At 39.0% G+C, this 23,339-nt stretch overlaps 2 protein-coding genes across 2 annotated transcripts; both read left to right on the top strand.

Moving 5' to 3' along the window:
- The first annotated feature begins 941 nt into the window (after window positions 1-941).
- Window positions 942-4,047, top strand: LOC139361750 (uncharacterized). The gene has a single exon (XM_071090497.1). It carries the CDS (start codon window positions 2,253-2,255, stop codon window positions 3,249-3,251), a length of 999 nt encoding a protein of 332 aa, XP_070946598.1. The 5' UTR covers window positions 942-2,252; the 3' UTR covers window positions 3,252-4,047.
- Window positions 4,048-7,939: 3,892 nt separating this feature from the next.
- Window positions 7,940-20,028, top strand: LOC105463671 (COMM domain containing 2). The gene is made up of 5 exons (XM_011710889.3): window positions 7,940-8,086; window positions 8,177-8,254; window positions 8,976-9,058; window positions 9,599-9,772; window positions 19,065-20,028. The coding sequence occupies exons 1-5, from the start codon at window positions 8,020-8,022 to the stop codon at window positions 19,260-19,262; spliced, it is 600 nt and encodes a 199-aa protein (XP_011709191.1). The 5' UTR covers window positions 7,940-8,019; the 3' UTR covers window positions 19,263-20,028.
- Window positions 20,029-23,339: the final 3,311 nt, after the last annotated feature.

The raw sequence follows: 23,339 nt of genomic DNA, 5'->3' as shown, positions 1-23,339 counted from the left end.
AAGCACTATGAACATTATTGTAAAAAGTATTTTTCTGGACATATGCTTTCATTTCTTTTGGGTATGTATCTAGGAGTAGAATTGTTGGATAACAGGGTGAATGTACATTTAACATTATGAGAAACTACCTAAGAGTTCTCCAAAGTGGTTTTATGATTTTTAACACTTTGACTAGCAATGTACGAGAGTTCTAGTGGCTTCACACACTTGGTGTCATCAGTGATTTTTACCTTTAGTCATTCTAGGGGGGTTGAAATGGCCTATCATTGTGGTTTAATTTGTATTTTCCTGATGACTATGATGCTGGATGCCTTTTCATGTGCTTATTGGCCATTTGTGTATTTTTTGTGAAGTAGCAATGCAAATTTCTGCCTATTTAAAAGATTGGGTTATCTTTTAATTATTGGTTTATTAGAGTTTTTGTATTTATGATACAAGTTCTTCATCATATATATATAGATAAATATAGATATATAGTATATATTTTTCCCAGTTTGTGGGATCACCTTTTCATTTTATTAATAACGTTTTTTGATAAACAAAAATGTTTTTAACTTTGATGAAGTAGAAGTTATCATTTTTTTCTTTTATGATTCATGCCTTTTATTTCCACTATAAGAACTCCGCCTGGCCTGATGCGGTGGCTTACGCCTGCAATCCCAGCAATTTGGAAGGCCAAGGTGAGTGGATCACTTGAGGTCAGGAGTTTAATACCGCCTGGCCAACATGATGAAAACCTGTCTCTACTAAAAATACAAAAATTAGCCAGGAATGGTGGTGCATGTCTGTAATCCCAGCTTCTCAGGAGGCTGAGGCAGAAGAACCGCTTGAACCTGGGAGGCAGATGTTGCCGTGACCCAAGACAGTGCCCCTACACTCCAGCATGGGCGACAGAGTGAGACTCCATCTCAAAAAAAAGAACTCTGCCTACTCAAAAGTAATGAAGATTTTCTCTTATATTTTCTTCTAGAAGTTCAATAATTTTAGGCTTTATGTTAGGTTTATAATCTATCTCAAATTATTTTTGTGAGTGGTATGTGGTAAGGGTCAGGATTAATTTTTGAAAAGACTTTCCTTTGCCCCACTGAATTACCTAGCATCTCTGTTGAAAATCAATTGGCAATACAGATACAGATCTATTTCCAGACTTTCTATTTTGTTCCATTGATCTATTTACTTGTCGTTATACTAATACTACACTGTCTTAATTACTACATCTTAATTAGTCTTGAAATCAGGTAATATGTATCCTCCAACTTTGTTATTGTTTTTCAAGTTTGTTTTGGCTATTTTTAGTCCTTTGCATTTCCATATAAATTTTAAAATAAACTTGCCATTCTCTATTTTAAAAGCCTGTTGAGTTAGCGCAAGACTTAATTCTCATACCTGGACACTCTTGTCCTTCAGTACATGGATGATTTACTTTTAGCCGCCCGTTCAGAAACCTTGTGCCATCAAGCCACCCAAGTGCTCTTAAATTTCCTCACTACCTTTTGGCTACAAGGTTTCCAAACCAAAGGCTCAGCTCTGCTCAGAGCAGATTAAATACTTAGGGCTAAAATTACCCAAAGGCACCAGGGCCCTCAGTGAGGAACGTATCCAGCCTATACTGGCTTATCTTCATCCCAAAACCCTAAAGCAACTAAAAGGGTTCCTTGGCATAACAGGTTTCTGCCAAATACGGATTCCCGGGTACGGTGAAATAGCCAGACCATTATATACACTAATTAAGGAAACTCAGAAAGCCAATATCCATCTAGTAAGATGGACACCTGAAGCAGAAGCGGCTTTCCAGGCCCTAAAGAAGGCCCTAACCCAAGCCCCAGTGTTACGCTTGCCAACGGGGCAAGACTTTTCTTTATATGTCACAGAAAAAACAGGAATAGTTCTAGGAGTCCTTACACAGGTCCAAGGGATGAGCTTGCAACCCATGGCATACCTGTGTAGAGGACTGTGTGCTCGCAAACGAGAAGTTCGCGATAAGCCCTGCTCTTGCAAACAAAGCAGGACATTCCTTCTCTGCAAACAAGAAGGATAAAGGAGCCAACTGTAAACAGTGGGCTCTGGGAACTGGTCAGTGTTTTACTGATCTTGCGAGTCAAGGAAAGGTCAGAGAAGCAACACATGTCCCGTGACTTGGCAACAGTCCACAAACGGCTGGATAAAATAAAGCAGTGTGTGCCGTTCGGGGCGGCCGCCATGTATGTCTTGTCCTGTGTTGTCTTGTGTGTTCATTCCTTTGTTTAGGAAACATGCGGACCCTAACATACCTGAGTAAGGAAATTGATGCAGTGGCAAACAGTTGGCCTCACTGTTTACGGATAGTGGCGGCAGTAGCAGTCGTAGTATCTGAAGCAGTTAAAATAATACAGGGAAGATATCTTACTGTGTGGACATCTCATGATGTGAATGGCATACTCACTGCTAAAGGAGACTTGTGGCTGTCAGACAACAGTTTGCTTAAATATCAGGCTCTATTACTTGAAGGGCCAGTGCTGCAACTGCACACTTGTGCAACTCTTAACCCAGCCACATTTCTTACAAACAATGAAGAAAAGATAGAACATAACTGTCAACAAGTAATTGCTCAAACCTACACCATTAGAGGGGACCTTCTAGAGGTTTCCTTGACTGATCCCAACCTCAACTTATATACTGATAGAAGTTCCTTTGTAGAAAAAGGACTTCAAAAAGCAGGGTATGCAGTGGTCAGTGATTATGGAATACTTGAAAGTAATCCCCTCACTCCAGGAACTAGTGCTCAGCTGGCAGAACTCATAGCCCTCACTTGGGCACTAGAATTAGGAGAAGGAAAAAGGGTAAATATATATACAGACTCCAAGTATGCTTACCTAGTCCTCCATGCCCATGCAGCAATATGGAGAGAAAGGGAATTCCTAACTTCCGAGGAAACACCTATCAAACATCAGGAAGCCATTAGGAAATTATTATTGGCTGTATGGAAACCTAAAGAGGTGGCAGTCTTACACTGCCAGGGTCATCAGAAAGAAAAGGAAAGGGAAACAGAAGGGAACCACCAAGTGGATATTGAAGCCAAAAGAGCCACAAGGCAGGACCCTCCATTAAAAATGCTTATAGAAGGACCCCTAGTATGGGATAATCCCCTCCAGGAAACCAAGCCCCAGTACTCAGCAGGAGAAATAGAATGGGGAACCTCAAGAGGACATGGTTTCCTCCCCCTCACGATGGCTAGCCACCAAAGAAGGGAAAATACTTTAGCCTGCAGCTAATCAATGGAAATTATTTAAAACCCTTCACCAAACCTTTCCCTTAGGCATTGATAGCACCCATCAGAGGGCCAAATCATTATTTACTGGACCAGGCCTCTTCAAAACTATCAAGCAGACAACCAGGGCCTGTGAAGTGTGCCAAAGAAATAATCCCCTGCACTGCAGGCCATACATTTCAATCCCTGTATCTTTAACTTCCTTGTTAAGTTTGTCTCTTCCAGAATCAAAGTTGTAAAGCGACAAATGGTTCTTCAGATGGAGCCCCAGATGCACTCCATGGCTCAGATCTACTGTGGACCCCTGGACCAGCCTGCTAGCCCATGCTCCAATGTTAATGACATCGAAGGCACCCCTCCTGAGGAAATCTCAACTGCACAACCCCTATACACCCCAATTCAGCAGGAAGCAGTTAGAGCGGTCATCAGCCAACCTCCCCAACAGCACTTGGGTTTTCCTGTTGAGAATGGAGACTGAGAGAGACAGGACTAGCTGGATTTCCCAGGCTGACTAAGAATCCCTAAGCCTAGCTGGGAAGGTGACAGCTTCCATCTTTAAACACGGGGCTTACAACTTAGCTCACACCCAACCAAACAGATAGTAAAGAGTGCTCACTAAAATACTAATTAGGCAAAAACAGGAGGTAAAGAAATAGCCAATCATCTATTGCCTGAGAGCACAGCGGGACGGACAATGATCTGGATATAAACCCAAGCATTTGAGCCAGCAATGGCTACCCTCTTTGGGTCCCCTCCCTTTGTATGGGAGCTCTGTTTCACTCTATTAAATCTTGCAACTGCGGGGGGTGGGGGGGGAAGCCTGTTGGAATTATTCTGATTGGGTACAACTGACCTTTTAATAATATTAAATCTTATTATCCATAACATATTTCTGTATCGGTGGTATATATCTCCAATTATTTCTTAATTCCTCTCAGCAAAGTTTTGTAATTTTTAGTATATAGGTCTTGTAAATCTTCTGTTAAAGTTTTTTCCTAAATATTTTATATTTTTGAGGCAATTTACTAAGATGATTATAAGACAGATTTGGGTACAACAGTCGGAGTCACCTAAAATCTAAGGCTCATTCTAAAAAAATGCCTTTGAGTTCCCAGTTAGATATTGCAAGGTTGGGGCACAAAGGTTAATACAAACACACACACACGCATGTGCACAGACTCACACATACACACTCACACATAGATGATTCTACAGGGATGTTGTAAGGCAGCATGTGTATAGGTATTAGTTCACTATAGAGAAAACAAGAGATGATAGTGACTGGCAGGAGGCATAGCAGAAATTCTGGGGTGTTGTAACATTCTATTTCTTGTTCTGGAGTAATAGGTGTGTTTAATTTGAGAAAATTCAATAATGAGTATTTTAAAAATCTATACCCTTTTCTGTTTGCATTTATAATACAATTTTTTAATGAATTAAATATTTTTTTAAAATCTCAGGAGCTAATTCATGCATTTGTTGCCAGCTTTAGAGTCATGAGAAGGTGGATGGTGTGAGTGAGGCTTGTCACCACGTTAATGTCCTCTTGACAGTGTAGTGAATTGAGCTGTAATTCCTTGCAGGGGGTGATAATATTTTATGTGTCATTGAAACACAGCTAAGGAAATACCCTGTGCAAGGATTCTGGGCTAGAATACTGAAGAAGGAGAAAAAGATGGGAAAATGTAAGAGAAAAGAAAGACACATGAGCTGGAGGGGGATATAAAGATGCAGAGAGAATATGAGGGGATAATTGATATGAAGCTTTGTTCCCTACCAGCATCAAGTGAAAAAAATACTGAGTATTTATTCTTTGTTCACATTCGCCCTGGAAGTAAGATTGCATGAAGTGACATTAAGACTGTATATATTTATAATGTAAATCTAATTGTAGAGCATTAGTATTAACATACACAAGATACGCTGGGACATTTATTCTCAGCCTGATTCTTTCAAATTAGAGTTAACGTGTATTCTCTGTGCTTCCTTGTCATTTTGTTCATTTTTCAAGTATTGCTATTCATCACACTGTATTGGAATTACTTCATTATCTGTCTCCCTCACTTTTCGGACACCTCCTAGAGAGCAAGGACATTGTTTTATTCATCTACAAATTGCCAAAGCATAGCATATCTTTGAACCTTTAAGGAATTGCTCAGTAAATGTTTGTTGAATTAAATGAATGGCTTTTAAGATGATTGTGAATTTATAGGAGCATAAAATCTGCTCCTATAAAATGTAAATGCTGTTGTTTGCTTAATTCTAATTTATTGTTTCATTTGATCATCAAAATCAATTGAACTCAGCTGAGTATCATAACAGTCCTGCATGGCACAGAAGGGCAGTATTAAAATACCAATTTTACAGATGAAGAGACTATGCTTATAACATAAAAACAACTTACTGGAAGTCATACAGGTAGTGTCAGAGCCAGATATGGAATCTAGAGTTTTGAGTTTTCACTCAGGTAATTTCTTCTAAAAAACTATATCACCTATGGCAACAGAAGTCACTCTATAAATTATCCTGGGGTGTTTTAACTCCCAGGCTGGTTTTTCTTGGATAAAACTTGGTTTCTTTTTTTTTTTTGACAGTGTCTCACTCTGTCACCCAGGCTGGAGTGCAGTGACTCCAATTTTGGCTCACTGCAACCTCTGCTTCCTGGGTTCAAGCAATTCTCATGCCTTGGGCTACCAAGTAGCTGGGACCACAGGTACATGCCACCATGCTTGGCTAATTTTTGTATTTTTAGTAGAGATGGGGTTTCACCATGTTGGTCAGGCTAGACTTGAACTTCTGCCCTCAAGTGATCCTCCTGCCTTGACCTTCCAAAGTGCTGGGTTTACAGGCATGAACCACCACACCTGGCCTAACTTGGTTCCTTGACCATGGACTTTAGACAGCCCATTGTGCCACTCCCTAGTCTCACCTTCACCTCACCTGTCCTCACTTCATTCCCTGAGATTACAGAGAAGAAAGGCCATTTCATATTGGCATACTACTGTAACTATTTGCAAATTCATTTCAGTATTCCTATTCCCTAAATATGTACAGTTCTTGAATACCTCTTTTGAATCAGTTGAAACGGGTTTTTACTGTACTCTCACTAATTCTCTCATTAATTAACTAGTTCAATACATTTTGTGACATGTGTTCATTGTACACTTGTAGAAGAGTCACGATTTTACCTGTTCTGAAAATTATTCTTTAATAATGGATGTTTTCTCAATAACGTATGAATAAAGGCAACTTCAGGAAATGATGCAATTTTTGCTGATCTGCAATCCACAGTCTAAGTAAAAATTATGTTCTCTCTGCAAATGCTACTTCAAGACCTAATTAATAAGTTCAAGGACCTGTCTTTCTGTGCCACAGTGGAAGAAACAATTTCAGTCAGATGTGAAGGACAAAGTAGACACAGAGAAGTTAATTGAAAACCTCTTCCAATTTTTAGTCTGCCTGGGAGACTCAGAATATAGAAAGAGTTGTCTCAAGCCTCAGAAAAGACATATGAAGAGTCTCCTCCCCTTCCCCTCTCCTCCTCCACACCCTCCATTTTAAAGGGGTTGAGATTTGAAGAATCATATTCCTATCAATTAGCAACTTTATAGTCTCTTATATTTGAACCACAGTAGGTGAGAAGAGAGAGTTGGAAAAGGAACTAAATTATCACAGGCCCTAAACACTTTTTAAAAAACATTGCTCTGGGCCAGGTGTGGTGGCTCACGCCTGTATCCCAGCATTTTGGGAAGCCGAGTCGGCTGGATGACTTGAGGTCAGGAGTTCAAGACCAGCCTGGCCAACATGGTGAAATCCCATCTCTACTAAAAATACAAAAATTAGCCAGGCATGGTGGTGGCACCTGTAATCCCAGCTACTCAGGAGGCTGAGGCCAGAGAATCGAGTGAACCCGGGAGTCGGAGGTTGCAGTGAGCTGACATCCCGCCACTGCACTCCAGCCTGGGAGTGAGGCTCTATCAAAAAAAAAAAGAGAGAGAGAGAGAGAGAGAGAAAGACATTGCTCTGAATCCTGTAAGCAGCGGTCATTGTCATCATTATCTTTATCCTAATTTATAATCACTCATAAACCTTGTCACAAGCTTTCAGCCTGGTAGGTGGAAGGATGGGCTTTGGAGCAGGTAAGTGAGGGATCTAACCCTTTCCTTCTAGCTCTGTCACAGGCTTTGTCATATAATCTCTGGAGCTTTGTCTCTATATCTGTAAAAACAAAGCCATTGCTGTTGAGGATACTAACTGAGATACATTTAAGATAACATATACAGAAGCTCTGTGGAAACTATTAGCTTTATAAAAGTGTCAGTTGCTGGACTTGTCTCTCAGTTTCCTTATCTCTAGGGGAAATTATAATGGAACCTATCTCACAGTTACATCTTGTGAACTCCAAATGTATTTAATAAATGTAAGAACACTTCCTGACACGGTTAGTGCTTAACAAATGTGAGCTATTGATATTAATGTATGCTCCACGAGGGGGCGTGTCGGATTGGAAACACTTTTTCATCTCCCACAGAGCCTAGCACCTTGCACCCAGCCGGCGCTCACTACACCTTTGCGGGATGATTTACAAAAGGCAGAACGTTCTGACCTTAGCCTGCGCCGCAGGAGGCGTCCGAGTGTAGGGCGTTAGTTCGTAGGCCGGAACCCAAAGCTCCGGACGCTGCGACGCCGGAGCCTCTAGGCGCCCGGACACCGGCGCCGGAAGAGGGGAAGGCGGGGTCCGCGCTGCGGGGTGAAATCGTAGGACAGTGAAGATGCTGCTGGAGTTGTCCGAGGAGCATAAGGAGCACCTGGCCTTCCTGCCCCAAGTGGACAGCGCGGGTCAGCGGGCGTGGGGGCGGTGTTCTGTGGGCTGGGGAGGAGGTCAAAGGCAGCGCCCGGCACTCAACAGCCTTCTGACTTTCATTGCAGTGGTCGCCGAGTTTGGGCGGATTGCTGTGGAATTCCTGAGGCGCGGCACAAACCCAAAAATCTACGAAGGCGCTGCCAGTAAGAAGGGGAAGGGGACGGCTCCGCAGGCTGCCAGGGCGGTTGCGATCCATTCCCTGTCTCCCGGGAGAGAAAGGGATTATTGTGACTCCTAGGATCTTGTTCCGATTGTAGTAGAATAAAACCAGCAGAGCTCCTCAGTCAGGGTGCAAATCCTGCCCGTCTCTGAAGTAGCTGTGAGATTGTTAAAGCTTCTATTAAATCAGTTTTCTTATGGTAAAATGTACATACATAATACTACCTTACTTTCAGAAATACTGAAAAGTATTTTGTATAAATATACCAAAGTCTGTGGAATAGCTGGGTCAACTGTAAATATGCAAGTATTTGGTTATCATTATTAGTTGTTCAGATATCCGCTTCTGCTAAAAAAGTGTTGTTTTCCCCTGGGTGAGAGGCAGCTTCTGGGATTAAGTCAATCCCTGTCGAGTTCCTCTTCCGCCAGACTTGAAGGAGCTACGCTTTCAAGAGAAGGGCTACGCACCTTATACTAGTCTCCACAGTACTGCGTTTTGTTAAGAAGGTTACATGGTGGGAAATACCAATGGCATTTGGCTGGGAGTGGAATGAGAAGGAACATGAGCCTCTGGCCAACTTACTATTTTTCGTGCAGTGTTTGAAAACATGTAGTAATAAATAGTGTTTATTTTTAAAGACAAATATGAACAAGATAAATACCACAGTAGTAATTTATTTGCTTGTTTTCACTTTTCTTTCTCAGGAAAACTGAATGTGAGTAGTGACACTGTCCAGCATGGTGTGGAAGGATTAACGTATCTCCTCACTGAGAGCTCAAAGCTCATGGTAAGGGTTTCTCTGGACTGTTTTGTATTGCCTGGATTCTTAAGAAAAGTCTGGTGTACTCTACATCATAGTCTTGGCAGGTACCTGTGGATTTTAATAATGTTAATGGTTTATAATCGATTTTTTGAAGACATACCTAAAAAATAAAAATCATATAATATCTACTGATACAAATACCTCTTGCTGGTATAAATAGCTAGTATAGAAGTACCTCTAATTCTGCATGTTGTTAAACCATTTATGTATCCTAAGAGGAGGGAGACTGTATTAATTTGTTTGCATATCAGCAGTGTCTGGCTTGATGAAGAAGAGGAAGGGAAACTGGGCATCTTAACAATTCTTTCCATTTTATACTTAAATAAAGTACTTTTATGTATCAGTAACTTGGATTTTGGAATGGTGAGCAGTGGTTATCTTTAAGGAATGCTGTTTCTTTTACTAGACAGAATAAATTAGAGTATATCATATTCTTTTGTGTATTTCAAGTATTTTAGCTAGACAAAGATAAATTTTGATGTTCTTTAAACTCAATTCACTTAGATTTCTGAACTGGATTTCCAAGACTCTGTTTTTGTTCTGGGATTCTCTGAAGAATTAAACAAATTGTTGCTTCAGCTTTATCTGGACAACAGAAAAGAGATCAGAACTATTCTAAGTGAATTGGCACCAAGTCTTCCCAGTTATCATAACCTTGAATGGCGACTAGATGTACAGGTATAGTATTTTTAAAATTAACTTGACGTAGAATATAAGAATTATTTTAGGTTTGTGTCCTGTTTATTGGATTCTTTACCACCTTAACTAAGATCCGGTTTGAAACTTTGTTTTTTAATGTTCATTTTTAGGCCATTTCACAAATAGTTCATTTCTTTCATTTTCAGTGTGTTCAAATCAGTTTAATTTGCAAAGTTTGCAAGAAATCAGTTATTTTAGAAAAGGAGATGGTTATGTAGATTTTTTAGATTGGTGCCTAGATGTTTAAAAACTTTTCTGTTTAAATTTAACAGATGTAGAAAAGTGGTCACTGTACCGCTCAATGAATTATCACATGGTGCATTTAACTGTGACTTATACCCCAGAAGCATCCTCCTTGCCTCCTAACTAATTACTGCCCCTTCCCTCCTTTCCAAAGGTAACCAGCATCCTGACTTCTAACACAAATTACATTTACCTGCCTTTTAACTTTGTATATATGGAATGATTCAGTAAATATTCTTCTGTCCCTGGCTTCTCTCACAATATTATTTTCGTGAGATTCATCTTTCAGTTGATTTTAAAGTCACATAAACAAAAGGGTGTATTCAGACCATTGCTTATAGTCCTTTATTAAGCAGAGAGCGATAAATTAGTAGATGTGTATTGAATGCCATCTATTTGCTGATTAGAGGTGTGCTAAATGCTTTGAGACACAAAAGAAGTGTAAAATACTTTCAACTGGAAAAGATGGTATCACCTTGGTTAGGGATATTAGGTGTTCTGAAAATAACTAGTAATTAAAGGGGCTTATAAAATAAGGTTCTTGATGGGGAAAGAAGAATATAATTATATAAATGAAGATGACAACTGTTTCAAAAAAAAAAAAAAACGACAACAACAACACGTGTAATTGTGTGTATGTGCTGGCATGATCCAAGAAAGCTTCCAGCAAAAGGAAGTGAAATTTCAGAAGCATGAATGAATAGAGAAAATTAGGGTAAATATTCTTAGTAGAGAAGGCAGAATATGTTGTAAAGACCCACATGGATATGGAAATGACAGATAAATATGTATTACAGTGCACTTGTTTTCAAATTTGACTTCATATTGGAATAACCTGGGGAGCTTTACAGAAATTCTGATGTTTGTGTGTAATACCCAGAGATTCTGATTTAGTGGTATAGAGTTCGGCCTGAGCATCAGGATTTTTAAAGCTTATTTTCACCTAGGTAACTCTAATATGCAATAGTTTGGAAACCACTGTTGTAGTGGCTTCTTCTGATTCAAATGGAGGTAATGTCCAAATAGGTTATAGAAAGTTGGTTAGAGGGGTTTAGATCTGACATAGCAGACGATAGGAAGCCCTTGTAGATATTTGGATAAGAGAGTAACATTAAGGCCATGCACAGTGGCTCACGCCTGTAATCCCAGCACTTTGAGAGGCCAGGGCAGGCAGATCGCCTGAGGTCAGGAGTTCGAGACCAGCCTGGCCAACATGGTGAAACCCTATCTCTACTAAAAATACAAAAATTAACCGGGCGGGGTGCAACATGCCTATAGTCCCAGCTACTTGGGAGGCTGAGACAGGAGAATTGCTTGAACCCAGGAGGTGGAGGTTGCAATGAGCTGAGATTGTGCCGTTGCCCTCCAGCCTGAGCAACAAAGGGAGACTTTGTCTCAAAAAAAAAAGAGAGAGACGGTAACCTTAAAAAACAATCATGTAGGAAAGTTAATCTAGCACCCTTGGGCAGAGAGTGAAGGTGGGAATTCAAAATATGAGGAGCATCAGGCCTTTACACATTATGTTTACTCTATATGAAATGCTTTTTCTGCTTTGCTACTTCTTCTTGACTTGACTTTCTTATCCTTGTAAGTCTTAGCTTAAATCAGGGCTCAACAAACTATGGCCTGTGGGCCAAATCTGGCTTGCTACCTATTTCTGTAAATAAAGTTTTTTTGGGATACAGTCATGCTCCTTTGTTATGTATTATTTATGGCCACTTTCAAAGTACAAGGGCAGAGTTGAGTAGTTGTGCCAGAAACTGTATGGTCTGCAAAGCCTAAAATATTATCTGGTTCTTTATAGAAAGGGTTTGTGCTCTAAATGATGTCTCCCTTTGGGAGAAATGCCCCCTGCCACTAGACACAGTTAAATTTTGGTGGCATTTGTGTTTTCTTTTCATGACACCTGTGCTTCCTCTTTTGGCAAGTCATCTCACTTATATGTACCTGGTTTTTTGTTTTTTTATTTTTTGTTTGACTAAACTGTAAACACTGGGATAGCAGGGACCATGCATGTCCTATATCTCTTTCTTCAAAGCCTCAACATCTCCTCCATGCTCCCCATGCTTAGCTGTTGACCTTGCTTCCAACTAGACTAATAAAGAGAAGCAAACAGAAAGAACTCCCACACGCACCTGTCACCGCATCTTTCAGCCTGTATCAGGACCCATTTGCTCCACTTGTCTTCTCTCCTGTTCCTCTTGATGAAGTGCCCATGCTCTTATCTACAGGCAGCCTTTTCCCTTGTATACCTCAGTCCATCTGCATTTCCCCCCATGAGGACATAGTTCTAGCAATTATTCCCTCTTTTACCTGCGTCATACTTGGTTTGCCTCTCCCTTCTGCACACAGTCAGAAACCCAGTCTTGACTCCATGTACTCCTCCTGCTGCTGCTCCATTATTTTGCTCCTCTTTATACTAAGACTTTTTTTTTTTTTCCCAGACAGTCTCACTCTGTTGCTCAGGCTGGAGTGCAGTAGTGTGATCTCCACTCACTGCAACCTCTGCCTCCTGGGTTCAAGTGATTCTCCTGCCTCAGCCTCCCAAGTAGTTGGGATTACAGTGGGATTCCAGGTGTGTGCCACCACACCTGGCTAATTTTTGTATTTTTAGAAGAGACGGGGTTTCACCATGTTGGCCAGGCTGGTCTCAAACTCCTGACCTGAAGTGATCCACCTGCCTTGGCCTTCCCAAGTGCTGGGATTACAGGCGTGAGCCACCACGCCCGGCCTACACTAAGACTTCTTGAAAGAGTTGTCTCTCTGTTTGTATACTCTCTCTTCCTGTTATCTCTTAAACTTTTCCTAATCAGACTTCATAATCTTCACTCTACTCTCATAACTTACTCAAGGTCATCGCTTTTTAGTTTTTATGCCATTCTGTTTATTAACGCATTTGTCACAGTTAGTCACACCTTCCTACTTGAAATACTTTCTTTAGTTGCCTTCTGGGAAATAACTTCCTCTGATTCTCATCCAACTTCACAGGCTCCTCTTTCTCAATCTCCTTTGCTGATTCTATCTCATTGCCCTTTAAACATTGGGATGCCCCAAAGGTCAGTTCTGAGTCTTCATACCTTTTCCACTTACATTCTCAAGCTGGTTTCATCCAATTTGAAGTCTTAAATAATCCCCATATTCTTGGGATTCCCAAATGTATATCTTTAGTCTAGAACTATCCTCTAAACTTGAGAGTCATACAGTTGAAGCCTATTTCATCTCCACTTTGGTAATTTGATAAGCATTCAAATGCAGTGTGTTCCAAACTGAATCCCACCTTTCTTACCCACTGATATGGTTTGGTTCTGTGTCCCCACCCAAATCTCATCTTGAATTGTAATAATCCCTATATGTCAAGGGTGGGACTAGGTGGAGATAATTGAGTCATGGGAGCAGTTTTCCCCATGCTATTCTTGTGATAGATAGTGAGTTATCACAAGATCTGCTAGTCTTATAAGGGGCTTCCTCCTTCATCTGGCATTCATTCTCTCTCCTACCGCCCTGTGAAGAGGTGCATTCTGTCATGATTGAAAGTTTCCTGAGGCCTCCCCAGCCATGTGGAACTGTGTGTCAATTAAACTTCTTTTCTTTCTTTTTTTTATGTTTTGAGACAGAGTCTCACTCTGTCACCCAGGCTGCAGTGCAGTGGTGCAATCTCGGCTCTCTGCAAGTTCCACCTCCCAGGTTCACACCATTCTCCTGCCTCAGCCGCCCCAGTAGCTGGGATCACAGGCACATGCCACCACACCTGGCTAATTTTTTTTGTATTTTTAGTAGAGACAGGGTTTCACCCTGTTAGCCGGGATGATCTCAATCACCTGACCTTGTGATCTGCCCGCCTTGGCCTCCCAAAGTGCTGGGAGTACAGGTATGAGCCACCGCGCCCGGCCTTCTTTTCTTCATAAATTACCCAGTCTCGGTTATTTCTTCATAGCAGTGTAAGAAAGGACTAATACACCCCCTCCCTGCTGAAACTGCTCCTTCCACAGCCTCTCCCATCTCAGATGATACGTCCATTCTTTGAATCACACAGGCCAAAAATACTTGGACTTTTTCTTGACTCTTCTCCTTGCCCTTCATCTAGTCCATCTGCAAGTCAGTTTCTTAAAAAGGTATCCACAGTCTGACCACTTCCCTTCTATGGTTTGAAAAAAAAAAAATTAGGAAATTTCACACCAGAATTATAATTTTTTAGCAACTTTTGAAAAAATTAGAAGTTCAGGTGGCACTAGAGCCACACTCCCACATGGCCTTAATCAGTTCAAGATAGAGTGAATTTAAGGTGATGACAGCTTGTTTAAGTTGCAGTCTCTACAGTAGGTGAGGATATGGGCCTAAATCTTGGATGCCGGATTAGTTGAAATCACATATGAGAATGATTTCTCTGACATCTGAACTGAATCTCATTGGTTGCTCATGGCTAATAGAAATAAAAGCCAGTAATTAAGCATGGTTTTAGGAAAAACAACCACTAGCACAACACAATGTCACTGAAAGTAAGAGCAACATTTAAGAATAGCGGGATCATCAGGGGAGTAAGAGTTAAGACAAAAGCCTTAGGATTTGGACAGAAGAAAGATGTACCTGTCTTACTGTATCTTCAAATTTTACACTTGGGATAGAGTGGCCAGCATAGAGAGAGAATATCCCATTGTCATGAGCATCTTAAGGTATGTGCAGATAAACAATTAAAAAGATAATCTCTTATGTCCCATTAGTCCATTCTTGCTTCTACACATCTGTTTAGTTATCAAACCATTTATTGAATGTCTAGTGCGTGCTAGGCCTTGTGGACATAGCAGTGCTTGCCTTTAAGTCCTCACAGTCTTACAGTAAGAGGGAGACCAAAAAATAAAATTTCATTAGAAATCAGCAATTATAATCAAGTGTGATGAGTGCTTGAATAGGCATGAACACAGGATGTGGTATAAGCCGGACTGTAGGCTCCAGGAGGGCAAGTATTGTGTCTTGTTCATTACTGTGTGCCCAGCACAATACCTGGCATATAATAGGCATTTGCTGCTGAATAGAAAGAATGGGTGGCAAGGGCAGTTAAGTGGCTTCTTAAATTATTTATCAGATATTTCTTGTACCCCTAACATGTGCCAGGTGTTGTGGATACAGCAAAGAACAAAACAGTTCATCCTCTGGGGGACTTCATAAGCAGCAAGTCTTGTGGGGTTCGTGGGGGAAATGACTGGATAAGCCTTTATATTTAGATCCTTTCACAATAACCCGGTGGAGATATGGGGATGGTCATGTATGTGGCTCAGCGGTAATTTATCTTGTAGATCTTTACCTGTCTCTTGTGTGCGAATGCCCCCTGACTTTTGGGGTGCAATAGGCTTTAATAGTTCTTTTTTTGACTTTATTAATTTGCTTTGAGTGTGTCCATTATGAAGACATTTTTGCAAGTTAAAATTAAGAAATTGAATTTTCTAAAATTAAACTCGAGAGCTCATTTACCCAGTGAAATGAGTTTGAATCACTGCACTATTGGTAGGACTAGTACAGTTTAAGGTTGAGGGTATACTGAATGAATGTTGCTTCTTATGGAGAAACGCATTTAAGGGTTAAAAAAGCTACTACTCAGAGCTCATTGAGTTCCTCAGCTTATTTGTTGAAACCATTGCATGGGATTTTAACTGGAGTAGATTCTTCTGCTCATAGAGAAAGGCAGATCAGATAAGACTAGTTAAATGTCTAGGAAACTAGTAACTACATACGGCGCCTTTCATGTTTAAGTAACTGACTTGTCTCATGGAGACTGGTAGTGATGGACAATTACCACCTAATTATTGTACAGTCACTTATGGGAATCAAATTAATCATCATAGCTTAGTGTCTAGTAGGAACATTTCCCCAGACTTAATAAATTGCCAACACAATTGATGTCCTTGTTAATAGCATTAGTAACTGAATCTACCACCATCTGAGACTGATGCCGGAGGATGTTCGTTTTAGGGCCGGTCCATTCACAACTACTTCAAAGCATTCTTTTCCTGTCCTGCCCACATATTGTTTGCTCTGAGGCTAAACAGAGAACTGAATTCTTTCAGGAACTGTAGCTACATGAAATATAACTTATGTATCCTGTTTCCTACTTGATGTTTTTTGCCAGAATACCCTTTTCAGTGCCTTTGAGGTATGGCCCTTCAAAGTAAAGGTTTTTTGATTTTTTTTCTAATTTGCATTGAAATAAGACATTTCATTTTAAAGTTGCTTTTATTGTTATTATGTTTACGGGGAGGAGGACAGAATCTCATCCCCAGTAAAAAAAAAGTCCATATCAAGAACTTTGTGGGCCACTGTTCTTTGTCCTGTAGTACTGTCATTCAACTTCTTTCTGAGAAAAATGTCTTACTAGATGTTTGTTAGAGATGTTATGTAATCTCTTTTTTAGAACTGTTAATGAATAGTATAGATATTTGTATAGGTATTTAATTTAGATATGTTGTCTGAAAATTGGAGGATAGTGGCTTTAAGTCTTTCAACAAAAAAGTCATGGCTTAATTACACACCAAATACACTCAGTCCCTGTCAGTGCAGTCCCTGTCTGTCAGTGTAGAGGAAAAACAAATATAAACAGACTATAATTGAATAAATAAGTACTGTTTTCTATTATCATATGTATAATATGTATATGTGTCATAATCTATAATTATCTGTACTACAGAGGTGGTCTTAAACTGGTACTTTAGCCTGCAAATACCTATTTTATGTTTGGGGACCAGCTCACCCAAAGGGATTGACGTATTGTTTGCAAATTACTTGGGGACATTAAATTCAGCCTTGGATCAGTATCTTGGGTTCTTTTGAAAGCCCAGGTTACCTAGAATTATTTGGAAGAAGTTACTAGTCAAAATATTCTATGTTACGGAATTAAATTAATCCTGAAATCTCAGGTTTAGATTTGTTATTCACTCAAAAATCTCTTCAAGTTGGAATCTAGTCTTCTTGACATGACTCCACTATTTTTGATAACTTTTTTGCTTTCTCCTATAACAAGATGTTTCAGGCTTGTCTTGTACAGTTTCTCTCCTAGATTTCTTTTTTTTAAATTTTTTTGTTGTTGTTGTTTTGTTTTGTTTTGTTTTGTTTTTGAGACGGAGTCTTGCTCTGTCGCCCAGGCTGGAGTGCAGTGGCTCAATCAATCTTGGCTCACTGCAAGCTCCGCCTCCTGGGTTCACGCCATTCTCCTGCCTCAGCCTCCCGAGTAGCTGGGACTATAGGCGCCCGCCACCACGCCCGGCTAATTTTTTGTATTTTTAATAGAGACAGGGTTTCACCTTGTTAGCCAGGATGGTCTCGATCTCCTGACCTCATGATCCGCCTGTCTCGGCCTCCCAAAGTGCTGGGATTACAAGCGTGAGCCACCGCGCCCGGCCCTCTCCTAGATTTCAAATCAGCTATTGGTTTGGATAATCCTGGTACCTTTTGATGGAGAATCTAAAGATTGAAAGGACCTTCAAGTTGGTCATTGTTTGTAGTCTTGGGTTTTCTTCTTTTAAAAATATGTCAGTAGTACTTATTTTTTAAATTTGGAATGTGTTATACAAATGAAAGGTTATAGATATCCAGTTTAAAGAATAATGATAAAACAAATACCAGTACACCCACCAACAAACTTAACAAATAAAACCAGTACTTTTGAAGAACCTGTGCCTTCCCCCAATTGTAACCATTTCCCAGCCACCTGGAGGAAATCATTATCCTGAATTTTCTGTCAATCTTTTCTTTTCTTTCTTTCTTTTTCTTTTTCTTTTTTTTTTTTTTTTTGAGACGGAATCTCACTCTCTTGCCCAGGCTAGAGTGCAGTGGCGTGATCTCGGCTCACCACAGTCTCTGCCTCCCGGGTTCAAGCGATTCTCCGGCCTCAGCCTCCCAAGTAGCTGAGGCTACAGGCGCACGCCACCATGCCTGGCTAATTTTTGTATTTTTAGTAGAGACAGGATTGCACTCTGTTGGCCGGGCTGGTCTCAAACTCCTGACCTTGTGATCCACCCACCTCAGCCTGCCAAAGTGCTGAGATTACAGGAGTGAGCCACCACGCCCTGCCCCTAATCTTTTCTTTATAGTTTTTTTAAAAACATAAATTTTGTCACAAAACTGTGTATTTTTTAAACTTGCATGTATTCTGTGACTTGCTTTTTCAACATTTTTGTTTCTTCTATGATAACCCATGTTGCTGTAGTTCATTTCTTTCCTCACCATTTAGTAAGCAATTCATTCTGTGATTGTTCTTGGTTTATCCGTTCTGTTGTTAATTAATATTTGAGGTATTTCTAGTTTTTGCTTCTTGGAAACATACTATCATGAATAAATGTATATGTGTAAGAGGTTAAGGTATATGCCTAGGGGTAGAGTTGCTGGTAATGCACATTGTTTTCCAAAGTAATTTTCTCATGCCTTACCAGCAGTGGATGAGATTTCCCATTACTGTCACTTGCAGTGCCTGGTATGGACAGGTTTTTAATTTTTGCTAGTCTGATATTTGTAAAATGGTATTTCAATGTGGTTTTACTGGCTATTATCCTGATGTTTAATGAAGTTGAACACATTTTTCTATGTTTATTCGTTTGTCTTCTGTAAAATGCTTATTTAGATCTTCTGTTTATTTTTATCTTGGATTTTGAGGGTTTTTTCTTATTAAATGAGAGGAGTTCATCACACATTCTGGATACTATCTTTTTTTGGTTATATGTGTGTTGCAAAATATCTTCTCTTGGTTTATGACTTGTTTTTTTTACCATCTTTAGGTATCCTTTGAAGAAAATTATAGTTAAATTTACCAGTTTTGTCTTTATGGTTTGAGCCTTTTATATCATGCTTAAGAAATCTTCTATACCATAAAATTGTGTATATATTCTCATTATTTTCTTTTCAAAGGTTTTAAAGTTTACTTTTCATGTTGAAATCTGTAATTCATCTGAAACTTAATTTTTGTGTATGGTTTAAGATAATTATAAATATGTATTCAGCATGGTTATTAAATAGTTACTGTGCTCTTATTTCATTTAAAATCAAGCTTGCAAGTAGAAGTCTCAGGCAACAGATTAAACCAGCAGTGACTATAAAGCTACACCTTAATCAAAATGGAGATCACAACACCAGAGTTCTACAGACAGACCCAGCCACCCTGCTCCATTTGGTTCAACAACTGGAACAAGCACTGGAAGAGATGAAGACAAACCACTGTAGGAGAGTTGTTCGCAACATCAAGTAGTTACCAGTTTTAAGGTTTTAGTTCATTTGAATCACTTTTGAATTGATGATATACAGCAATTACTTTTCAAAATTAATTTTTTATTAATTCATGATGATAAATACATAGTATTCCTCAGTATCTATTCCAAGATACTGAGGTCATAATCAGAAGCTAAGCTGGGTGCAGTGGCTCATGCCATTAATCCCAGCACTTTGGGAGGCTGAGGTGGGCGAATCATGAGGTCAGGAGATAGAGACCTTCCTGGCTAACATGGTGAAACCCTGTCTCTACTAAAAATACAAAAAATTAGCCAGGTGTGGTGGCACGCGCCTGTCAGAGTCCCAGCTACTCGGGAGGCTGAGGCAGGAGAATCGCTTGAACCTGGGAGGTGGAGGTTGCAGTGAGCCAAGATTGTGCCACTGCACTCCAACCTGGGTGACAGAGCAAGACTCCATCTCAAAAATAATAATAATAAAGTAAAAATAAAAGTAAAAAATAATCAGAAGCTAAAGTAAAGTTCCTTTCCTGGTGCTAACTGGTTATCTTGACACATTAAGATGTATTTTGTATTTTAAGAGTCTCATGCTCTACCAGTGGAACTAGTCAGACGGCCATTATTTTGTATTTTAAATATGTAAATAGGATTGAATCAACTAGAAATGAATCTATATGTTCTGTATATATGCATGACTATCTTGTTTTCGCTACTTCTTTTGACTGCTTAACTTTATTATTTTCCTCTTTATTGATCAAATTTGAAAATAAAATTCACAATGTAATACTATTACTATGCAGAATTTTCTAAACAGTTCAGTATTTTTGACTTTTAAAAACAGCCCACAATGTTAGTAGCCACAGAATATTGAGCATCAGTATGATTTTTAATGCCATATTGTTATAGGCAGTTTATTCATTTTTCTTTGTATGTGAAGATAAGTATTTATCATATTGCCTAAGTTTGAGTGATCGTGGTTAATTAATTGGCTTAAATAGTACTCAAATTTGTGTGGTCATCTATTGTGTTTTATCAAGGACTAATTTTTCCACCATACCCAAAGCATCTAGGAGACACTCTGTCATTTACATTTACAAATAGTGGAAGCAGAGAAATATAATCAATTCTTGATTGTCCTGGATACAAATTATAGTCACTTTTAATAATTTGAATAAACTATGATGAGGGAAGGAAGACCATGTTTATTACATTATAGGCAACTATCCCTTCTCCCTTACAAACTTGATTTATGTTTTGTTTTATTTTTTAGTAGGGAACCAAAAGCTTTTGGCCTGAAAAACTCAGGTGCTGATTTGTCAGGTCAGCCTGAGAGAGTGCAGAGACACAGAGGCCGACTTAGGGAGAAGAATTGTATGGAAGGGTGGAAATGAGGGTTCAGTCTTAACTATGTATCCCAGACCTTATCCTGAGAGTCTTCATGGAATAATCTAGAAAGGGCTGTAGAAGCAATCAGACTCTAAACTGCACTCTAGACTTTTTACTTTGCCTCCTAAGAATTAGGGATTTTCATGTCAGAGTGAAACCATGTTGCAATCTCTTTAGAGAAGAGAGAGCCTAGCAGGGAATAGGCCAGTGGAAGAAAAGCATGCTTGAAATGGCTACCCATTGGTCCCTGCAGGCATCCGGGCCACCCTTTTCCTGTAGGTATATGTTCTGCTGTTGTAAAATAACTATATTATTAGATGTCAGCAAACTATAATCACAAATAATTTTTAATTATATTGGCAACTTGATTAATGAAACTCTCTTATATACAACCTCACAAACAAAAGGAAACTTTATCTGTTACATGAAATAGTAGCATATGTCATTGGGTTTAAAAGCAACATGCCTGCAAAGCTTATGTGATAAAAAATACTTCTGTGAGGCTTTTTATTTGTCCACATTCGATAGAAGATAAACATGGCTGACCCCAGCCAAGACTGAAACAGCCCTTTGTCTCCTCAGAACAACCTATCTCCAACTCTTTGTCCACTGTTCTTACCCCAATTAAAACAAGAAAACATGCTGATCCTTAATTTTTATCAACCTCCCTTGGCCTCCTTTCACTGTACTCCATTATTCCTTCTGCGGTGTTCTACCTTCTTCACCTTTTGAGACCAGGGTGAGTTGGGAGCAGTTTGCCTACCTTCTTTTAGAATCTGGGGCTTATCTTTTAGTACAAGCCATTGAATGAGCCTCTTCCTTTTTTTTTGTTCAAGCATTCCACATCCTTGTGGACTCCCCTGCATTGTTTGTTTTATATAACATTTGATATTTGTTGTAGCTTGTATATGAACATAATTTTCTGTAGAGGTAGTCACTGTTCTACTCTCCAATATGACCCAGGTTTCTTGACTCTGAGTAATGCACCTTCTATTACTATCTAAATTTCTACTGAAGCTTTTTGGATTATGAGTATGCTGACTTTTCACGATTGGCTGGTTCATGTTTAGATTTAAATGTCATATCCTTCATGTCTCAAAGCCAAAATAATAACATCTCATCTCAGAACAGAGCTGTGAGCACATGCCAATATATGTGTCACAAAGTCTACATATGTTACATTCCTTGGAAGTCTCCTTAAATGTTTCACAAAATGTCAAAAAGCTTGTTTTGTTAGAGATTGGTCACATTTAAGATAGTAAATGGGAAAGGTGGTGAAGATGCTATAAGAAGATGCTGTATCTTGAGAATTGAAAAATAAGAATCTGACATGGTTTGAAAAACCATGAAGGGTGTGTATAAAGGATGCATGTGTAGGAGCCCTTAAAATTCATAACAGTATGTGTCCTTTTAGCGTTTTAATCTTATGAAGAGGTTAAGAGATAAGTCTTCAGAGTTGGACAAAAGGATTTGAATTTAGTTTCTGTGGCTTATTATGGGTCTTTGACAAATTCTCAAAGCCTTTTTTTTTGTTGTTCATCTCTAAAATAGGGATATAGGATTACCTACCACATTGGCTCGTAAGGACTATATGAGACCATGTATATAGAATGTTTAACATAGTACCAGGCTTTACAAAGAACTCAATAAATGTTTACCATTATTGAAATAGTTTTGTAGACTGAGAATCTCATTATTTTATAGTCTTGAATTATGTCCTGTATACTCTGTTAAATAAACTGAGAAAAAAATGCTAACTGGTTGTTTCTGGGTGGCGGAATTATGGCTATTTCTTTTCTTTTTTAATTTCTATAGTAAGTTTGAATGACTTTCATAATATTTAGGAAGAAAATATTAAAGGAAAGAAAAATCAGGGAATTTAAATATATTTTTAGTAGATATTTTTACCCAAACTTAATTCTTACAATGATAAACACATAGTTTACCAGAAAACTCAGCTGTTCAAAACGACTCAGTCCCTGAAGGACTCAGGTAAACAGGCTGAGGGTTTTATATAGAGAGTGCTCCAGAGTTTCCTTTTTCTGTCTTTTTTTTTCTCCATGTTAGTGAAAGAAACATGGGAATCTTAAGACGTTAAGCCGTTTCTCCTTTTCTAGGTAATATTACTTCTAAATGGAGAATTGTTTGTGTTGTTTTTCATCTCAAATGAAAACAGTATTTGTAGATTTTCACATCCCTTATGGTCAGGAAGTTCTGTCAGCTGCTATATTAAAGTCCTCTTGCTATAATTTACTCAGTCTTCTCTGTGCTTATATGAATTTGATTAAGTCTCTTCCAGAGTTTCCATAATCATAGATTACTCTCACATCTTTCTTCCACCAACAGTAGAAAATATTTTGGTAGAAATGTTACGATACTACATTGCCTCTAACTTAAATGTGTTCACTTTTAAAACCATCATGACTGTTATATTCAAACTTCAATACTTTTCTTAGAACAAAACAAATGAACTTAACTCCACCATTAATGTAGTTAGTGCAGTAAGCTTTATAAATTTTGAAAGTAATGTTTGAATTATAAAGGCAGAATAAGCCCATTATTTTCCATCTTTCAAAAAATTCTATAAGAGAAAAAATACTGTATGGCACTAAAATGTGTATTTAATGATTTGATCACTGAGTAGTAATGGCTCTTTGTTCTAGATTTTTACAGCTCCTCTCTACCCAGGAACTCCAACTATACCTTAAGTATGC

Source organism: Macaca nemestrina, chromosome 2 (assembly GCF_043159975.1).
Source record: "Macaca nemestrina isolate mMacNem1 chromosome 2, mMacNem.hap1, whole genome shotgun sequence".
NCBI classification, from domain to species: Eukaryota; Metazoa; Chordata; class Mammalia; order Primates; family Cercopithecidae; genus Macaca; species Macaca nemestrina.
The sequence above is the reverse complement of the archived record's forward strand: the minus strand, read 5'-3'. Positions and strand labels throughout refer to the sequence as shown.

Bases quoted from the DNA above. Each gene is read 5' to 3' on its own strand.
- LOC139361750 (XM_071090497.1), top strand. From the start codon at position 2,253: ATGCGGACCCTAACATACCTGAGTAAGGAAATTGATGCAGTGGCAAAC.
- LOC105463671 (XM_011710889.3), top strand. From the start codon at position 8,020: ATGCTGCTGGAGTTGTCCGAGGAGCATAAGGAGCACCTGGCCTTCCTG. The intron at 8,255-8,975 runs GTAAGAAGGGGA...TTTCTTTCTCAG, and splicing joins AATCTACGAAGGCGCTGCCA to GAAAACTGAATGTGAGTAGT. The intron at 9,773-19,064 runs GTATAGTATTTT...TTTAAAATCAAG, and splicing joins AATGGCGACTAGATGTACAG to CTTGCAAGTAGAAGTCTCAG.